The sequence below is a fragment of the Polyodon spathula genome, chromosome 15 (genome assembly GCF_017654505.1).
Source record: "Polyodon spathula isolate WHYD16114869_AA chromosome 15, ASM1765450v1, whole genome shotgun sequence".
Taxonomy (NCBI): Eukaryota; Metazoa; Chordata; class Actinopteri; order Acipenseriformes; family Polyodontidae; genus Polyodon; species Polyodon spathula.
Window position 1 is genome coordinate 8,099,206 of NC_054548.1, and position 15,055 is coordinate 8,114,260.

A 15,055-nucleotide genomic window follows, 5' to 3' on the forward strand; every position below is an offset into this window, starting at 1 on the left:
ATAGAATTTGACATTTTACAGTAAAGGGATTTTAAAATGCCCTTTTTTTTTAACCACCATGTATGAACAATTGAAAAAAAGCATAGTACCACCTCTCAGTAGGAATTTCTGAAACCTCTCTATTAAGGGCAGTCAAGAGACCAACAAAATGTAACCGTAATAGTGGGGTTGCCTTACTACTGAAGGTGCACGAAGAATTTGTTGTAACATTTTGATGTTAATAGTGAGGTTGTATAACAAAGGTATTTGATATTATGTTTGTTACTGCAAATGGTGGTAATACTTAATACAGAGGTGGGCTTTTTATTGATGATGACTTTACATTGCAGCCAATTGAGAGGGTCTTTGTACTGAGGTCGTCTTAAAGTGAAGTATTTCCATTGTGCATGAAAAAGTCAAGTTGTGTTCGGTGATCTCCCTGGACACTATGCTTGCCTCACAGTAAACTATTTTAAGTCACTGTACATGTGGCAGGACTGAAGCTCTGCACCTGTAAATAATGTGTTTTGTTTGATTCTAAATAAAATGTGTTTAATATTACAAATCATATCATCCTGCACTAGGACTGCCATTGTTGGTACCCTAGTGGTGGCCACCTGCTACTGCAACAGCTTGTCAAACTTGTTAATAAAACCTGCACGCCTGAGCACTGTTTGAACGCCAGCCTCTGTGTCTCTTCTGTCAATACAGTAACAGAAGAAGCCTGTTACCATACCATGAAACACTAAAATGTCAACTTACAGGTCACTCAGTATGTAGTCAACTGTAAGTCTTATTATATTTCAAGTAAAAAAAAAAAAATCTGTTTTCAGATGTGATTGTGTACTAATATATGCTGCATTCAGTTTCACAAAAGATTTGCTAAAAAAGGTTCATCCCTATCCATAAAAGGAAACTGCATATGCAAACTGAGGGTAGATAAACAAGAATGAATTAAACATGCAATATAGTGGCAATACTTTTCCTAAATATGGTAATTTGTTGAGAAATTTTTGGTGTCCAAATACTTGTATCTTCCTATAAAATGGCTTTGCCTATTGTATGTTACTAGTAGCAGTAAGGTCTATGAAACTGTAGCATCAGAGTGGATTATAACATCATTCTGTGTTTGAAATTAACAGATTTGTAATATACAGAGGGTCCTAAGCCATTATCTATGTCTGCTTGGTTTCTTGTCACAAACTCCCCCACTGACAAAGAATGCTTTTAAAAAAAGTCATAAACTAAATACTGGACACGTGGTTTATCTTCACCAGCGCTGAATAAATCCTGTAGCGCCGGCGGTGTCTTTCAAAAGGTAAAACCAGACGGTTTAGAATGCCTTGACACTATTGAGAGAGAACAGGACACCTCATAAATCCAGCCGACGGGGCGAAACAGCAGACCAATTGAGAACAGTGGGAAGTCTCAGAACGAGAACAACCAATAGGAAACACCTCACTTGGACTCAGGCACAGCCCAAAATACACAAACTATCCAATCAGAGTGGTGAAGACAGAGTTACAAAAGCACAGGCGCAACTTTCAAACAGGGCTCCCGACACGAAATCCAAGGCTCTTGACACACAAACAAGTCTCTGAACTTTGACAATCTGAAGACCCAGCCTGCGACCGGCTTGAACAGAGATACCATTTTCACAAACTCTGATACAAAATAACTACTCTAGTGTGTGCCTTGGTGTGGGAGTCCGCAGTGTAAGAAGTCAAAATCCTAAAAGTACTTGTAATCAAATCTCTAACTTATCACCGATTGATCACCGGAGAAAGAGTTGGATGAACATTTGAAGTCGACAGAGACTGAAATATATTCAGTCTTGTAGCTAGCACTGCCAGAGTTTGCAATGGAATATCCCAGACATAACCAGACAAAGAGTGCACATATTGGTGGAAGAATTGCTGTTTCAGTGGAATACCTAATAATTAATGACTCTTGTTTTTGCAAAGACATTTCTTTAGTCCCCTGGTAAGGAAGCAAAATGAGAGGAAAACAGAAACCAGAATCTGAACTTTCCATTCGCCTACAGGAGCGCCTTTGAATATCTGTTTCAGATCAGCTAAAGAAGCAAAAATTGATTAAGCATTCAACAAGCAGTGTTTTATCCTGCTATGAAATCGAGAATAAGCCAACCTTAAAGTAAAATGTAATGTTTTGTTTGAGGTAGAATTTAAGGAAAGTATTATTGCTTTCAATTCATGCTTTGAGTTAATGAACACTATAGTAATTGTTTGTTGTATGTGATTTATACAAATTGATGTGGGTTTGACAAGGCAATTATCATTCTGCGTCTAAGCTAGAATTCAAATTTAGCAGTCTTTATAGATAATTCTCGATAGGTTGTCTGGAAGCAAAGAGCGTCTTTATCTCGCAAGAATGAAAATTGCCTTCTAAACCAAAACATATATATGAAACTGATTTAACGATGCTGATTATCAAATATTAATGAAAGTAAATATTTGTGTTACTAACGATACCCCTGTTAACACTAACCATCTTAAATAACTGTCAGGAATGCGACTGTAACCTTTAAGGAAATCTCCCATAGATTGCTTTTGATTGTTAATCAACTATAGGGAGTGGGGGTGTCGTTGTTTAAACGTTCTTTTTTGTACTGTTTAGTTCAGTTAATTCTTCCTTTCTGTATCACTTTAGTTTAGTTGTTGCACATTTAATTTCCTTTTATCTACTTTTATTTCTAATTGAACTGTTCATTTGTATTCACTAGAAGCGGTGTCCAATCTGATTATTAAACTAGTCCAAATACAAATATACCTTGCACACTACAAAACTGTATTATAAATATGGATACTCCTATGTAATTATAGTTCTGGAACATTAGAAAAAAAATACAATGTTACATCAAAAAGTCCTAAATCCTCAATGTTTCTTCACAGTAGTTATAACTTTCTAACACTGTCTAAGACAATGATTCATTGGCAAACAAGAATATAAAAACACAGCAAATACAACCTATTCATTTTGCCAAAAACATGTTCCATATGTTTTTAAAACTACCTAATGAGGCTGATTACTCTAGGTTAAATTGTGTTTCAAAATGTATCATGAACCACAAAAAAAAAAAAAAAAAAAAAAGTGCAGATATTAGTTTGTAACATGTGACTGGGTGTTCCAATGCTGATAAAGTTAAAATATGCAGCATGATTTTATCTATACACAGTAGCTGAGCAGAGGAAATGACAGAAGGAAAAAATCTACAAAACCCCTTTTCCCCTTATGTACTATAGAAAAAACATGTGTCATTAAAGTCTTTCCAACTTCAGAGCAAGATATTTGGTCACTCTTATTGTGATAGCTAAATGTGCAGAATGTACCAACAGTGCCTATTGTTTTTAATAATGCATCTATTAAAGAAGGTGGAGGGAGAGGTGGCTGAAGAAGGTGAGCCAGCATAATTTCTTGAATACCTTTTATATTACGATATATTGTATTTTTCATGACATGTTCTAACCACCAAGGTCATTATGCCAAAAGCAGTTGTAATATTTAAAATTGGTAAATGTACTTCTGATTCTGTATCCTCAGTAGGTTGTTATGGTTATTTGTAAGGTAAAAACAAATTAATTTATCACTAATTTTAGGAGAACAGAAGTTTTGCTGGTTTTATCGAAAGTAGCTATCATAACAAATAGACCAAATGCATCTTTAAGTGCTTATTACCATAAATGTCCAACCATTTTAGAAATCAGATATGATACTGGTACAAAACAAGGAGAAAAGGCATATTTTAATAGATTTACTGTATAAATGTATACAAGACACACCAGGGTTTATAGATTTGCCAGATGTACTTGCATCCCAAATAATTTGTCCAGAATTGTCCTAGATCTAGATTATTCCTAGATCAAATAATAATAATAATAATAATAATAATAATAATAATAATAATAATAATAATAATAATAATAATAATAATAGTTTGCAATGAGACTATTTAGTTTGTCTCATTGTCAAACCCTTAAAAGATTATCTTAGCTATATGTTAGGAGAGACCTTGACCTGAAACATAGAAAATTAAGTAACATTTCATATGGCCAACAGTTTTGCATCAGCTTATAGAATTAACAATTTTTGCTTCATACAGTCTAATGAAACATGCTAAATAATGTTACGTTAACATATTTAATTACAACCGCTTTGTAGGTTTCTACAAACTTTACAAAAAACTGTCAAATTGAAAATGTGACATGAAATACTGTACTACTATTATGGCATTTTTTTGTTATTGTGTCTTAAATCATAGCTGTATACAGTATCTCATAGGAAGATTATAACAAAAAATAAATAAAAATAACATACTTTATCTTTACCACGCCTCATTATACCCATACGCATTTAAAGTATGTAAGTAACAGATTGCAATAGTATTCAGTTTATAAATTACAGATTTTAAAGATGCTAGTCAATTCTTGTTCATAAGTTACACAAAAAACAAACATTAAATATCTGGCAACATCATTACTGGTATATTTATGCATATTTATATCATAATTACTTGCAATTAGGAGAAAAATGCTTGATTAAGCTATTTATTTTATTCTCCTATAATATTCATTTAAAAACCCTATCAAGCACCATAAAACATATTGGAAAGTGTGTGCGTGTCAGGGATTTTGTAATTGGATTTTTTTTGTGGTTCTGTCGCAGCTGAGTAATGTTTTGAGTTGTCCACCATATGATGCAATCATCAGTACAATACATTGTTTTACAGGCCAAATCGGACCAAAACTCCTCTTCCTGACATACCACTTCTTATCACGCACCTAATAAAAAATGAATTAGGAGCATGACAATAAAGTGCGTTATGGGAAGAGAACATACAATTTTAGCTTATTAAAAGTCACTGTAATCAAAGAGTCAAATGGTCGAACTAAGTCAAGTTTCTTATTCGGCTTTCATAAATGTTTTACCATGAAATATACTAGAACAAGAACATTGTAGTTTTAAGATAGGAGCATTTAAAGTTCTTGTACTCGACCAGCAAAATTGTATTTTAATTCAGGCTAACTGCAGTGACTAATAGTCTCACAGCGTATTATATGTTACATTTGTTGCAAATCTGACAAAGCGTAACCACATAATGTTCTGCACAACTGACAACCAATAATCAAATAATGAGTACAAAATGTCATTAAAAATACCCATTGATTGTATCTTTGGACTCTGAGTTTCCTTTGGAAAGAAATGACACCTCCTACAGTACCTGGTCACTTTCCTCTGTAGTGTGATTAATGTGTCAATGCAGCTGGTTCTGAAGCTTTTATGTTTTTTTTTTTCCTTTGAAGAGAGGAAGTGTGTAGGCTGTGGTGAACAAAATCGGATATTCCTTACTGTTAGGGTTTTTTCATTCACTCTGTGAAACATTAATTAGATTTCCCTGCTCATTACTTCAAGTCATATGAATATAATAAACATGTATTCTGCCATTTCAAATTCTTTGTTACCCATTCAATAGATATTGTGTTCATTTCAGTTCTTTGAAATTGCATTTAATATCATTGGCTAAATAAAACTTGCTATTTTACCCGAAAATAACTTCGTTGTGCACAAAAACATGAATGCCACAGTATGAATGTAGAGCCTAGAGTGATTTACTATGCCTATAGCATACAAGAAACAGCAGTGACCAGACACTACTGTATGTTAAATTAGCCAAATATATGACACAATCCTGCATGACTGAGATAAAGCATAGAAGCTTTCCATAGCAGAATTGAGCAGAAGCAATGTCTTTTAATGCCGAATCAAGTTTCTATGTAACATGCTGCAGCTTTCCCTGAAGTGATAAAGATACCTTGTATTATTTCAGTAATTAATCCTCCGCAGAATCTGACGATTAATGGTTCGAATGATTACATCATTGTGAATTGGAGAAAAGAAAATTGGATCAATCCAGTTTGTTTTAAAAGCCATCTGCAGCACAAAAGCAAGGAAGACGATGACTGGCAGGTATGATAGCTTTGACTAATCTTCATTATATAGTAGTAATGGTAGTAACAGTGTGGTATATGAAAAAGGCAGATAGCTTGACACTCACATGGCTTGTATCTTGCAAATAAGAATTTTGCATCTGTATTTAAATAATTAATTAAATGATCTTTGCCAACTGAAATGAACTGCAGGATGAGATTGTTCCATGGCGTTTTCTTTTAATGGCATTTGGAAACCAACCACTTTAGAGAAACCACAGCGCACACTGAGAAGTGTTTTTGTGGTTTTCCACCTACAAATAATTGAATTATTTGTGAAATTTTGCCCTCGCTTAACTGGTTTTACTATACTACCATTAGTGTTGGGAGTGTTAATAAAGTCTATAAATGAACCACCCTGAAGAGGTTTGTAATTTGTCAATACCAATCACAGTCCCCTTCAATACAGTACCGTCTTCAATGCTCAGTAAAAGGTGACTGTATCAATAAATGCCTATACAAAGTTCATCATCTTCATAGTATGTACTCAAAATGAAAACCAGTTAAATATTTTACGCACTCTCAGACACTGAAATAGCGTTAGTAAAAACAGACAGCTGGAAAGGATATATTTGTTGGTTAAACAATTAAAAACTACAACCACAAGAATAAAATGGGAAGGTGCAGAACACAGAATCCATACTGCTCAGAGTAAGCTTAGTGAACAAAATATATCAGTTGTCAGTAGACGATTCATAAGGACTACTGCGTCAGTCCCCTTGTTTAATGTGTATATTTATTTTCAAAACAGAATATAACTGGAAACAACATGTACTCTGTCACAATACCAAAATCAGACAGAGAAATGTGCAATTTCTTTCGTGTAAGAATGAAATGGAATAAAGTTTGTGATAGTGGCAGCGATTGGAGTAAGTGGAGTCCCTTGGTCATTTGGAGAAATGGTTCTGTGTTAGGTAAGATTTATTTCATTATTCAGAATAGATTGAAGTTTCCCCACCATGCACATCTATTTATTTTATAGGTCTCAAATATGCATTTTTGAAAGAAACACATGTTATAACAAATGTATTTTCATTTCAAAACATAATTATCTGGTATTACACTAGGTTAAAGAAAACTCTTTGGAAGCCATGCTTTTTTACTGTCTTTCTGAGTAATTTCACCTGGAGAGTGAAATTATCCCCACCTCTTAACTAGCTTCATTCCTCTCAATAATCAGTTACAGTTCTCCCCCTTTATAACACTAGTTGGGAGCCATAGAGACTTTGCTGTTTGTGTTCCACCTTATAACGAGAATACTGGCGTTAGTGTAATGGCATTATGGGGCAAATGGGAGCCATGACCGTACCATCTTATAACCTGTGCAGCACCATAACGGGCTGACTTATAAAGGGGGAGCACTGTAGCTGCTTCCTCTATTGACTGATATGTTTTCAGCCAGTAACATGCTTTTACCCAGAAGACACTGATATGAAATGACCAAGGGAGTATAAGCGCAAATATAAATAAAAATATATAAAAAGAATAAGGCATAGAAACTGTCATACCAGCTGTCAGGTTTTAAAATTAAAGTACATGTGAGCTGTAGCATCTGCTTCTTTTAAAACTCCACATTGGAGATGTGTGTTAATAATGGAAGTGCAGACTGACTAAGATTTATGGAATTCATTTGTAAGCTGCAATTAGTTTAATGCAGGTGCTTTAACGAGTGGTATTATTTATCTTTACAGTATATTAACATACTTGCATTTTACTGATGCTACATGGCTGAGATGTAGCCAAACAAAAGTCAATCCCTTGTAATATTACTTCATAGAGTCTACTCTGGAATGGTGTCCGTTACCAAACTTGACTTTATCAGGAGTTTACCCATAACCTGGAAAAATAAGCATTAAATTAAATAATTTACAGATATTGCAAAATAGCTTCCTATTCATTTAGACATATCTCTAAATCATCTGAAGATATCTTGAAATGAACAGGAAGCAAAATGCTCTGTTTTGAATGGAAGTATGAATGATTTAGAGATGTACTTAAACGAACGAGAAGTAATTTAGAGATATCTTCAAATGATTTAGCTATATTTTAAGATATTTCTAAATGACAGTTTGACATACCATGCTAGCAAATCCACATGGTTTCCATATTATTTGATGCTATCTGTAAATCAATTTGAGATATATTTGTCATTTTTAAATATGTCTAACTGATTTACATATATCTTTAAATTAATTTTAGATATCTTAAAAACTGCACAATTAAAGATATATGTAATTCAATCTGAGATATCATACAATTGTACTGCGCCCTATGCAACACTAAGATGTTTAGATTACTGGTTATGAGACACTGTTTAGCTTATTATTTGTTTTATTCTATTTTTGCTTTTTTAATTGATGCAAGCAGCACTGTTTAATACGTTTACATTTGAATTAGTACAACACATTTGTAAAAGCCAATACAGCTGGAACTACTGTTTATGGTACTGGAACACACACAAAAGGTAAACAAGCAAAGGCGGGGAGGGAATAACACACAGCATGCAAACAGACAGGGAAGTACATAAACACTCATACATGGATCGCTACGTATCTGTATTTTATGTATTTTTACAGTATATAAGTTTACCTGAACCAATTACTTATACATTTTGAAAAACGGAATAGCTTCTAGCAGTTTAACTAAAAACAAAAAACACCGTAAAATTATTAACGGAATACAATGTTGCAAACAAGTGTTATTAAACCTGTGTATCTTTCATTATTTATCAACATGAGCATGTAGGGGGTAAAACTATTTTGCAGAAAAGATATTTTAACACAAAAACTGTGTTTTCCTAAACCTGAAGTCCCCAAAAGGGGGGAGTGACTTTTACGCCGGTGCGACCTATAAAACGATTTTTATGGTAGTTTGAAGCACAGTTGCCCCCGTCCGTACCGTTATCAAAATTGCCCAAAGCTAACAAGCAAATACATCGAGACCACACCCTGAAATTTATGCCGACCACTGGCACAAACACATACGAAAAAGGAGGTGGCACCACTCTTTTTCATTGGTCAGCGCTAATGGAATTGCACCAGTGCCCAGCTCAAACTCCCTTCAAAATCACAACATGAAGGGGACAGAGCAATTCAGCGCAAATGTAAAGCACTTTGCCCTTGCGTTTGTGCTTTATCGTGACTCCTCAAAACTGGATGCTTAAAGTTGTATTTGTTATAAACAGTAATTGTGTATAATTAGTGATAATTTGCTTTTAAGTGCAGTGGACTTCGAGGTAATCATTCCAAATTTCAGTAATCGCAGTTTGCTTAACTACAGTGGTGATGTCAAGGGTTTTCTAACAAGAAATCAACGCTCTGCCTGTCTTTCTTTCTAATTAACTATTGTGATCTTTTTCACCAGACTCCTGCCATGATAACCCAACAAAAAATGAAAGAATATTATCCAGCATTAACTCCAATGCACCATTTCTAATTATTGCGTTAATGGCTGCTATTGCTATGCTGTTGTATTGTACATACAAAACCAAACGGTAGGTTACACTTCACAGATGCTTCTATTTATATATATATATATATATATATATATATATATATTATAATATATTATATATATACATATGCCACGGAAGTATTCAGACCCTGGGGACCAATTCTCTCATAGTATCTCAGTGTCTTGAAATTTCAAGTGTACAATTTGTACATTCAGTAATATGAGGAGAATTGGTCCCAGGTCGGAAAACGTTTGCAAGGCCATGTATGTATATACTATATATAGATATATATATATATAAATATATATATATATATATATATATATATATATATTTTTTTTTTTTTCTTTGATAAAGCAGACCACACATCCTGGTCGTATTTTGGTTTAAAGCTGTTATAAAGAGTAAATGTGTTTATTAGCGGTGTGGAAAAGAGTTTTCCTTAGGAAGTATTTATTGGCAGGTATACAATAAATCCATTTATTAATGTGTTGATTTTAAAACAAAAAAAAGCTGTCCTCCCACACCTATACAACTGAGTACCAGCCAATAGCAATTCATTTTCACACCGAGTCTTTTAAAAGCCAATTGGAGGAATATTTCTCACATGCAGGGCACTGACATTCAGTGGGGTTCCCTAGAGACAAAAGGTTGTCAACGTGACTAGTGACAAATCAAGCTACTTTGCTGAAACTTTTCAGTGGCTCTTGCTACTCTTGTAACCTCTATGACACTGTTAGAAAATTGATTGACACAACGGCAGCCTATTCTTTTTTTTCACAGAGGACATCTTTCAGGAGTGAGAGCACCACTGTATGATATCATTAGTGTGTGAGCACTTTTAACAAATCTGCCAAGTCAGTTTTAAAAGAAACCTTGTAATTACTTCACAACGTGAAGCGTCCTTAACATGTTATTGTAATCAATTGTTGTTCCATGTTAATAATCATCAAAACCTTTATAGATTTACTCATGTAATGTATTTTAGAAAGCTGGAAACAAAGCATTGGTAATATTTAACAAAACATTAGAGGACTATCTCTCAGAATAGTTTCAGAATAAATACAGTAAACACACTATGTGTGCATGCCAAGTCTCAAGCTGGTACTACATTTCCTCACACAGTATGTTCCTATGCTTAAAAGATGAATGTATTATTTGATATGTATTTATTTTACTGCACACGCATACACACACTTAGACAGTAGTCAATACACTATTAATTTGGATTGTGATTTCTTTTCCTTTACAGATTAAGACATGTACTAATCCCTGAAATACCAGACCCAAAGCATGTATTTGATGATCTGTTCAGTTATTATGATGGAAATGTCCAGGTAAAACAATATCCTGTATATTTATATCGATCCTGTACATTAAAAAACAAAAACAAAAAATTAAAAAAATGCTAAAGTGTCTGTGTTTGAAACCCCCAGGTGTGGCTGGGTGCGTCTGAGGCATCCAGCGATGAATTTAAACCGTTGGAGTGTAAACATATTTGCATTGTTGAGGCGGAACCAGAACAGGAACAGGAAGTGGAGGAAACAATGATAAATTATGAAAGTGTGAACCAGATCAGTTGTGAGATATCTCATGCAAACACAGCTGAGACATCTGTGGTCTCTGATAATCCCAAAACTGAGGACAATGCTAACTTTCAATTGAACGAAAACATGTATGTGACCTGGTAATACCAGCAAAACAAGTTCGGCTTGTTTTAAGTTGTCTTAGAGAAAGCTGGTCGTCTCCTTGAGGAGCTACAGTATCAATGCCTGCTTACCAGGAGATTTTTTCCACAGATTTTTTTTTTAGCTGGAATTATATATTTAATGTAAAGACCATACAAATTTCAGAAAGATCTAAATTAATTTTATCAGAAACAATTTTACTTACATCAACCTTAATCTACCTGTCTTTATACTTCTGCTGATAACACCAATATATTGCTCATGTATAAAATTCTAAGCATGATGTCTATGTATATAATGCAATTTTTCAGTAGCTGCTATATGGTATAATATGTGACATTCATGTTCAAATGTCCCTTTCAATGTACAGTGATTACTCAATTCATTTGTATTGCACGAGTAAGAGACCTACCTTTAAAATGCACCTAATATTATATGCCCAAGCATTATCTTCCAGTGTTAATTAGTTTTCAAATTGTATTCTTCCATGTAGAGGGACTATGGGACTTTCATTGTCTATGCTTAGGTTCAATTACAATGAAATGACAATGGTAGCTTCACAAAATGTGGCAATGGCTCGTGTCTGTTAATGTAATAGACAAAAAAAAAATAAAAATGAATGCAAATGCTCACAACAACAAAAAAAATCCCTGGAACACCCACAACCTAAAATAGTAGCATTAAGCTGATAACAATGAAATAATTATAAAAATCACATACCCCCTGTGCTTACCATAGTCACACATGCTCTTTGTAAAATAAATGTGTCTACTGCACCCAGAATTGGAGATAAGGAGATTCCATGATTGTTTGTCGAGGTACTATTCATAATGTTTTTTTTTTTATTTATTTTTTTTTTAATACTGCACATAACTTATATTTGTTTTAGGGAAAATTTGCTAATGAACTGCATACTGCTTACATTGCAAGTAAGATTATTATGATAAACTAGTGAGATTATTTTTCTGACTATTAGTGAATTTATGGGTATTATAGCGATGAACATATTATTGTTAAAAGGTTCATGTGTACTAAATATATCACTTAAACTAATACGTACTGTACAAACCAATAACCAATATCTACAGCTCAGCACAATCACAGGGTGTTTTGCATTTACACTGCTGTTCTTGAAAACAGTCATACAACAACAAACATAGCCCTATTGCTCTTAAATTGGGCTAGATACACTCCATTTTTTATCTTAGGTTTGTGTAAGGTAAGTGAAACAGAGTTATTAAAACCTGCTAATCACAATAAAGCCTTGATTATCATGCATGACCTTGCTAGTTGATCTTAGTGTTATGGTAGAGCCCTCATCTATGGTATCTGATGCAGTCAATTACCAGAGTGTAATCCTCTGCAATTACAGTTCTATTCCTTAATCAACAATGTCATCAATTTCTTCAGATGTGTTCAACCACATTTTACATATAAATATATGCCAGAAATGCATGTACATTTCATACTTTATATTTCACTGAGAGTATTTCAACCATTTAATACACAATACAATGTAAGCAACTGCAATTCAGTGTTTCTCTGAACTTGATGCCAAATGTCATGAATTATATAGATTTATATTAAGTTGCCTGGGTTGTAAGGTCCTCTTTTATGTTTACAACCAATGTAGTTCCTTCATTTCACTGAATTGCAGTACCTGTGATCCAAGTATGTTTTTTTGTTTCCTTCCGAACACAGGGGTTCGTGAGTAGGGGAGGAGCTCGACCTGTCAGTGCTGTTTTAATAGAGATACTGTACAAAATGAAGGAGGATTGGGTTTGATTTGTTTTTTAAAAATCACAGATTAGAAGGAACAAATGCAACTGTTTTTTATTTCCTCTACAGTTATGCTGCACTTTGTACCAGACGTTAGTATACATCTAGAACAGGGCTCTCCAAACCTGGTCCTGGACAGCCCCTATCCAGCAGGTTTTATGGGTGTCTTTACATTATCAGTGGCTAAAGATCTGGCACACCTGTTAATCTTGACTAATGAAGCCAATAATTGGTTCAATTAAGTAACTGAAAGAGTGGTTGAAAGGAAAACCAGCAGCCACAGTAGCTCTCCAGGACCAGGGTTAAAGACCAGTGATCTAGAAAAATATCCACAGGCATATAGTTAGGGCCATATTCAAATGATTAGTTTATTCAAAGGCCTCAAAAATGCTAAATGGCGATTCAGCCCAGGATAGTTGTGGTGCAGCAGACCTTATGCACATGGCAGTCCGTATGGGAGTTAAGCTTATAAACTTTCTGTTTTGAATTGTGTGTGTTTGTATTCCCGGAGCCTTGCATGCTGCCCTTTAGGAAGGAAAACATGCACGTTTCTTTAGGTTAGATTACTAAAAGGGCATTGATTTGTGTAATATTGGGTTAGAGCGAACTTGAGTAATTCAGTGCTTACTATATTACTCCATGTCAAGATGTATCCTCACTGAATGAGAGTAATACTAGTAGCAAGGTTACTGGAGAGAGATTTGCTGTACTGTGGGTTCTTTTTGTTTTTCTCGCATTTTGGTGAAATGTTTGAATTGATTTGGATTCTTTGTTTGGATTATTATTATTATTATTTTGTACATTTGTCATGTGATATTCACTTGGTTGTAGTATAATGTCTAATTGTTTGGAGTGTAGTAATTACTTTTTTACCACTATTGCCTGTTTCAATTGTACAATTACCTGTATGAAATCCAATCATTACTTCATTGATGCTAATTGTAATTTATGTCTATTGAAATTCAAGCATTAATTATTTCATTAATGCTAATTGTAACTACTGAATTCAATTTCTAATTATGTCATTGCTGTTAAGTGTAGTTTGCCTGTATTGAAATCTGATCTTTGATTATCTCATTGCTGTTAAGTGTAGTTTGCCTGTATTGAAATCTGATCTTTGATTATCTCATTGCTGTTAAGTGTAGTTTGCCTGTATTGAAATCTGACCTTTGATTATTTCATTGATGTTAATTTTAATCTGCTTCTGTCACTTGCCTGCCGTTGTGATTTTTGTATTTTAATCATATAATGTGATCTTTTAAAATAATCTGTGTTTTAATTGTTTTAATTGCCCTATACAATGAACCTGTGTATCTTGTGTGATCTGGTAAATTTAAAACTAAATTCTGAAGGTGTAATACCTTCTGTGGCGTAGTCAACTATCTCTTTTATATCCAACCAGGTTTAATGCGCTACACAAGTAAAATCATTTTTAAGTTATTTTAGTTTGTTTCTATAAATTGTTTTCTACTCTTCCTGTTCCAGAGTTTATATTACCTGAGTGGCACAACACTGCCATTACAACTAAATTAACTTTCTCTGCAACAAGTACTAGCACTCCACTTGTGCCCCTGTGAAGGGGTACTCCCGGCTGCTGTGTGTATTTCGTGTTTGTGTTGTACTGTTATTATTTAAGTGTACTGTTTTGTGTTTAAACATTGTTTTACTAGTATTATTGTAAATGGATGGGGTTAAAATCCCCCATCCAGATAAACTTTGTGCGTAACGGGGCCATCTCCCAATTAATCAAGTAATTACCAACTGGGAGATGGCCACATATATAAAAGCGAAGCAACCGCTCCTGCTGGGTTGATGAGAGAGAAGAAAGTTTTGAGAAAGGTGACGGAGAGACAGTAAGAGTTATAAAACTAAAAATAATTGCTACTCGTACTGGCTTTACACCAGCACGATACTTGTTTTAATTATTGTCTGTTTTGTTTTTACCAATGTGCCTTTTTGTTTATGAAAACTGTTTTGCTTTGATTCAAGGTTTATTTAATAAATAAATACAAGCGCACTCACCCCCGTGCAGTTTAAAAGATTGTATTAACAATACAGGAATGAGTAGTTAAACTGATACTGCAGCTTTACCCCTTGAACACATTTATATGTTGTAAAAAGGTAAGGGGTGAAGGCCCCTGCTTGTCTCC

General features: G+C 34.2%; 1 protein-coding gene across 1 annotated transcript; it reads left to right on the forward strand.

Annotated features, from left to right (window-relative positions):
- Positions 1–6,740: 6,740 nt before the first annotated feature.
- Positions 6,741–11,985, forward strand: LOC121327543 (cytokine receptor-like factor 2). The gene is made up of 4 exons (XM_041271618.1): positions 6,741–6,898; positions 9,348–9,477; positions 10,691–10,775; positions 10,875–11,985. The coding sequence occupies exons 1-4, from the start codon at positions 6,754–6,756 to the stop codon at positions 11,127–11,129; spliced, it is 615 nt and encodes a 204-aa protein (XP_041127552.1). The 5' UTR covers positions 6,741–6,753; the 3' UTR covers positions 11,130–11,985.
- The last annotated feature ends 3,070 nt before the right edge of the window (positions 11,986–15,055 follow it).

Coding starts and splice junctions, on each gene's coding strand:
- LOC121327543 (XM_041271618.1), top strand. CDS start 6,754: ATGTACTCTGTCACAATACCAAAATCAGACAGAGAAATGTGCAATTTC. Junction 6,899..9,347: donor GAGAAATGGTTCTGTGTTAG/GTAAGATTTATT, acceptor CTTTTTCACCAG/ACTCCTGCCATGATAACCCA. Junction 10,776..10,874: donor ATTATGATGGAAATGTCCAG/GTAAAACAATAT, acceptor TGAAACCCCCAG/GTGTGGCTGGGTGCGTCTGA.